The 5,631-nt window shown below is 37.2% G+C and overlaps 2 protein-coding genes across 2 annotated transcripts in view; one reads left to right on the top strand and one right to left on the bottom strand.

Moving 5' to 3' along the window:
* LOC108736863 (cytochrome P450 4C1-like) overlaps positions 1-538 on the top strand; it is a 4,015-nt gene extending 3,477 nt beyond the window's left edge. Inside the window, exon 8 of the mRNA XM_025973053.1 lies at positions 513-538. Within this exon, the coding sequence (XP_025828838.1) occupies positions 513-538 (26 nt within the window). The remainder of the gene's footprint in view (positions 1-512) is intronic.
* Positions 1-5,631, bottom strand: part of LOC108736879 (epithelial discoidin domain-containing receptor 1) — a 406,840-nt gene that overhangs the window by 394,425 nt on the left and 6,784 nt on the right. The gene's annotated exons all lie outside the window — the stretch shown is intronic.

The raw sequence follows: 5,631 nt of genomic DNA, 5'->3' as shown, positions 1-5,631 counted from the left end.
TTTTGTATAAAATAAACTTGGTTGTCAAATGTCAAATATTATAGTTGCGTTCAGAAATTTAATTTGTGACAAAACTTAAGATTTATCAATTTACATAAAAATAATCTGAAAGATAGTTAACAACTTTCATATTTATTCACCTTTTAAACCTTCTCTGGACTTCCACAAATAATTCAAGACCAAAATTAGCCAAATTGGTCCATCCGTTCTCGAGTTTTAGCGAGACTAACGAACAGCAATTCATTTTTATATATATAGATTAACCACTATTAAAAATAACAAAGTGTTTCATAGAAAAGAACCTTTTTGAGCAATATAGAATTCCACAATAAGTAACAAATTTCTACAGATAAATATAAGGTATAACAATCCTGAGTGAACTGAAACTATCGAAAAAAAAAATTGTTGCATTGAGTGCAAGTATGTATATTTATTGTGTGCTTTTATGTAGGTACCCATACTGTTGAATAATTTGCTGCTTTATAAAAGGATTTGACTCATGTTATTTGTAGCTTCGGCATCGCAGTGTGCCTACTAGTGGCAGCGAATTTCGTTGTTTTTCCGGTTCACGTAGTAATATGCTTCAACCCTTTGCCCATGTCATGCTACGCGAAAATATATGCGATACGCCGAAGATTTAGACTCTCTACACGTACTCTCTTTAAATAGCGGGGACTGATACTTTGACACGTTTGTCGGAATTGAAAGGAGCCATTTGAATACCAATTCGTCGACCTATATCGGTCCAAACATCTCACAGACGACGTCGACAACGACGACGCTAACGCCGACCCCTCATGTTGCCACTCAAAACCGAATGGAATTTTCGAATCGAATATATCGACGCCGAGATAAAGGGACTAGCCGATATTATCATAAAGTTTTTCTACCCATTCACTCTTAAGTATATTATGGATTTCGTCCTCCCTTTTCAATCACATTATAGCATATTATCATTACCTATACTAGTCGAACCCGTCCAAACATGGAGTATATACCGTTATGGATGATGATGCACTTTAATCGTGGCGATCCCCTATACTATAACCTAACAAAAATATTCTTCATTTATAGCACATTGTATCTAACCTAAAGCTTACATGTATCCCTGCTGTATTTGCGATTTTTAATTAGAGATGCTGATTAAACAACATTCTGGATATTGAAGACAGGACTAAGGCGTAATTCCACCCTTTAGGAAGACGGATGTAAAAAACTGAAAAACTCTAGCGGTGTTGTAGAACGCTGAAGAGAGTTTGAGATCGTTTAGGTTCATAATAAATATATAATTCGACTAGAATCCGTAGACATATCCTACAGGATCGTCAGGCATAGATTATGAGCATTGGGAGGACGCCATGCGATAAAGCAGAAGTGTTTGGGAACGTCGCCCTCCTAAATTGACCGGACTATATACTTGTCATTATACAAATTAAAAATGGCTGCTATTGGAAATTTGGCAACGCCGTTAAAGTGTATGGAATTGATTTTAAATCAGGTATGGGGACAGCAGCAACGTTTCCAAACAATTTCGACTGCTGTCAATAAAAATTTGAATGGAACAGTTTTTGCAACGAATAACAGCAAAACCAGCAAATAACAAACAGTTGCATCAGCGAGACTGCTGCCAGACTATAGGTAATAACGTAGTTGTGTGCATGTATGTGGAGAATATGATGGTGGCTCTGTTTTGCCTCAGGTGGTACGAGCAATCAAAACAATACCGACGAAAACTAGAACGTAAAACATTTGTTTGTGCCATGGTTTCCACAAGGTGGCATTTTTCCATAAGTGCTTGCAGTGGCAGGCTTGGAAACGCAATATAAATGTAAATTTGAAAACAAAGAGAACGATCGACGTAGCTAATGCACGTAGGATTGAATACAAACTGCTGCGGCATCGTCGACGCATTAGATTATTGTGTTTCTGTTATTGAAATTCTCAATTTTTAATATTATGGGATATTACGTTACGCAACGCGAGGGAACGGTCGGGACGGTACGTTTGGCTGATATCATTCCAACCGAAAAGAAAACTATAAATAAAACAAACACTTGAATACTTTTCCATTCAATATACCAGAGAAACCCTTGCAATTGTTTCAACGTTATTGTTTTGGTAATAAAAGTGTAGGCAAGGAGCTATTCGAAAACGAGACTACTGACTACTGGTCTATTGGGGCATTTATTCTATCATCATCATAAAGTCATCAGTCCTAAGACTGGTTGGACATGCACCTTCACTCTTCCCTATCCTGAGCTAATCTTCGCATTTCCCTAAAACTAGAACAACCCACATACTTAAATATTTGCGGACAGTAATCTAATCTAAGTCTACCTCTACCCCTTCTAACTCCCGTCTCTGCCTCCAATATGTCTCTGACTAGACCTTCATGTCTGAGAAGGTGTCCTACCAACCGATCTCGCCTATTTCTTATTGGCTTCCATAGAGTCCTCTGTTCTCCTATTCTTTCTAATACCTCTGCATTTCTAACCTTTTCTATCCACGGTATCCTTCTAACCTTTTCTATCCACGGTATCCTCATCATTCGCCTATAACACCACATTTTGAACGCTTCCAACCTTTTCTTTTCCGCCGCGCCCACTGTATATGTTTCTCACCCTATACAGCGCCGTGCTCCAAACATACACCTTTAACAACCTTTTTCGAATTTCCAAATTAACCGCTCACCAGCATAGAAATAAATTCTGTTTATTGAAGACGACACGACCCTGCGCTATCCTCTACTTTATATCCCTACTACTCCATCCGTCCTGACTTATCTGACTTCTTAGATACCTAAAATCAGCCACTTCTTCTAATTTTTCGTCTCCTATCTTTATATTTACTCTTTTCCTACTTTTTCGTCCCTTGCATACCAGTATTTTTGTTTTACTTTTATTTATTTTCATACAATACTGTTTTGTCAATACCGCTTCCGTTTTATTTAAAGCTATCTCTAACTCCTCCTTGCTAGATGCTAATACTGCTATATCATCTGCAAATCTAAGCATACTAATCTTTTGCCCCTGTATATCTATCCCTACAGTTGTACTGTCTTCAATGATGTTGATCGCATCTTCGATTTCTAACCAAAATCATAATTATATGGAAATATGTCAAGATACATGTAATGATTAAATTCGACCCTATAATATTCCAGTAGACGCGTACATGACCCATTTTTGACTTCTTTTGTGAACATTTATACGTGAAGAACTTATAAGTAAAACAACAACAACCAAAAACAGAGTAAGTACTTACATTAGTTGTTTTTCTACTATTGGCGAAAAGGAAAACCTGCTTGGGGTTGAATGCGCGCGGTAAAATAAAACGTAAGATATTTACTTAGCCCTTTTTTTTTGGATTCAGTACTTTTATCGGTAAACATCTTGAACAAAGTCTCTTTCTAAATTCATGTGATGCCTGCCTATATTTATCTTTCGTACTCACATTATTTGCAAAGCTCTTTTACCTTAAACTGCAAGCATAAAACCGTATCACACGTTCTTACCTATATGTCTATATATTGTAGGTACCTATGTTTGCCATGTTTAGACCAGGTACATAATAATAAATTTATTTTGCAAATGGCAGAAAATACATATTTATATTCTATTCTACGGCAGTGTGAATTGAAAGAAACGAGAGATATTATCTCAGTTCTATATTTGTTCGATTTACTTGGAACAGCCAGAGGACACAAACAAAGTCAAATAAAATGCCTTTTCTCATATCTGGAATTCGCCGACAACATCGTTATTAATAATAACTGTCAGTGAAATCGGTTTTTTTTTACTAATATTCGTCAAATGCCTTTTTAAATGATACTAACAAACAAATAACTTGATGGCCCGTGAATATGATCCGAATAAATAAACCCAGCAAAAAATAAACGTGTTGTGAACAACGGTAAAAAACATTAAAGAAGAATAATAAAAGCAACTTACAATTTCGAAGACGCAATCCTCTCTGTTGCAAATTACGACAATCACAAAAAAAATAATTATTTCATCGGCATGGCATACGTAAATCTATAAATTAGTAAAATACACCAAAATCGCGACAAAAATACCTAAACACACGTTGCAAGTATAAACCGGGCATTGAATGATCAGATCAGGCAATCCAAATCGTATTCTTTGACACCACTAACGAAAGCAGCCGGAATGACCCGAAAGATACTCCGACTGCCGTTTGCTATCGATTTATTATTAAATCCCAAAGATTTGTTGAAGATAACCACAAGCAGTATTACTATCTAAATATACAGGAATTCATGATCATTCCATGGTATAAATGTTGCAGCGTGATCTTGCTTTTGTACCGAGTAGTCCATGCTGGAGGTTTAGACCATTGCTTAGCATTCGGGAGGACGCCAGTTCGATTCCGGGTGCAATCGCCTTGGTCCAAGTTTTTCTGTGGTTTCCTTGGATCACTTAGACAAATGCTTAGGCAGTAATATCTTTCTCACCCGAACCACCACCCACCGCCCATTTCCCACGATTCCTGAAGGGATGCTCAAAGGGGCCTTCAGCCCTACTTTCCGGTGTAGTTCGGAGGGACTGCCCGTCCACCAGCATTAGTGGCTGGTGGGAATGAAACATCCAAAAGTCTTATGTCTTAAGTCCTGCCTTTGCTCAAATGTTGAAGATTGTAAAACTGGATTTCCGGGTCCCAACCGTGTCTTATTGATGAAATAACCATGACGAATCGTGATGATATCAAAAAAGACCATTTTCTTCAAATGACAACCGTGAAAACATAAATTGAAGGTTAAATTAATTTCTAATGAAAGCTCAAAGCTGTTTCGGTATTTTTGGCCATCTCCATTACGTTTTCATTGGTAACGAAAAACTGGTACGCTGTGAGATACGTAAATGTTGAACCGAAGACCTATCAATTCATCCGAACTTGATTAATTGGATGAGATTAAGTATCTACTTTAACTTTTGAATTAATAGGAATCAGTGCACGATCGTTAAACAAAGCGACTTCGTTAATAATAAAAAGAATTGCACTTGAATCTTATCCGGGCTGCTAACTGTAATCGACCGAGTGTGTCAGTCAAAGTTTCACCTTAATATTGCATGGCGGAAGCGGTGGAGTGAACGTTTTGCTTATATAATTGAATTTGTTTGCAAGTTTAGCAAACACAAGTGGCAGACATTGTAAGGCAGCCTGATTAATAACATAGTTTTGCACTTGAAATGCACAACACTTAGCTTTTGTAAATAGGCAGGTATTTAATTAAAGATGAAAAAAGTTACAGCCTCGTAACTAGTTCACGTTTTACACTCTGTATGGCTAAATGCAACAGGTACCTGCTATAGTTCGTTTACTTTCTGTAACGATCCTTGTGACCTTCAGTTTGACCGGCGCAAAGTAGAAAAGAACAGCACTAGGCCAGAAAAGGAAGGAGACAACTCTCGGACAAACTCTTAACCGGTGAGGAGCGTATAATCCGTACAGTACTGCACGGAAAAATTGACCATTTCATCCACTACAATTGCATTGCTCAAATGTGCTGTTATTGGTACTAATTACTACTGAAAATATCAACGAGATGTTTATTTATATTTGAAGACATATTAAAGGCTTTAACGCTTGTTTTCGACTCGCACTACTATT

The sequence above is a fragment of the Agrilus planipennis genome, unplaced genomic scaffold (assembly GCF_000699045.2).
Source record: "Agrilus planipennis isolate EAB-ADULT unplaced genomic scaffold, Apla_2.0 scaffold106, whole genome shotgun sequence".
Classification (NCBI taxonomy): Eukaryota; Metazoa; Arthropoda; class Insecta; order Coleoptera; family Buprestidae; genus Agrilus; species Agrilus planipennis.
The sequence above is the reverse complement of the archived record's forward strand: the minus strand, read 5'-3'. Positions and strand labels throughout refer to the sequence as shown.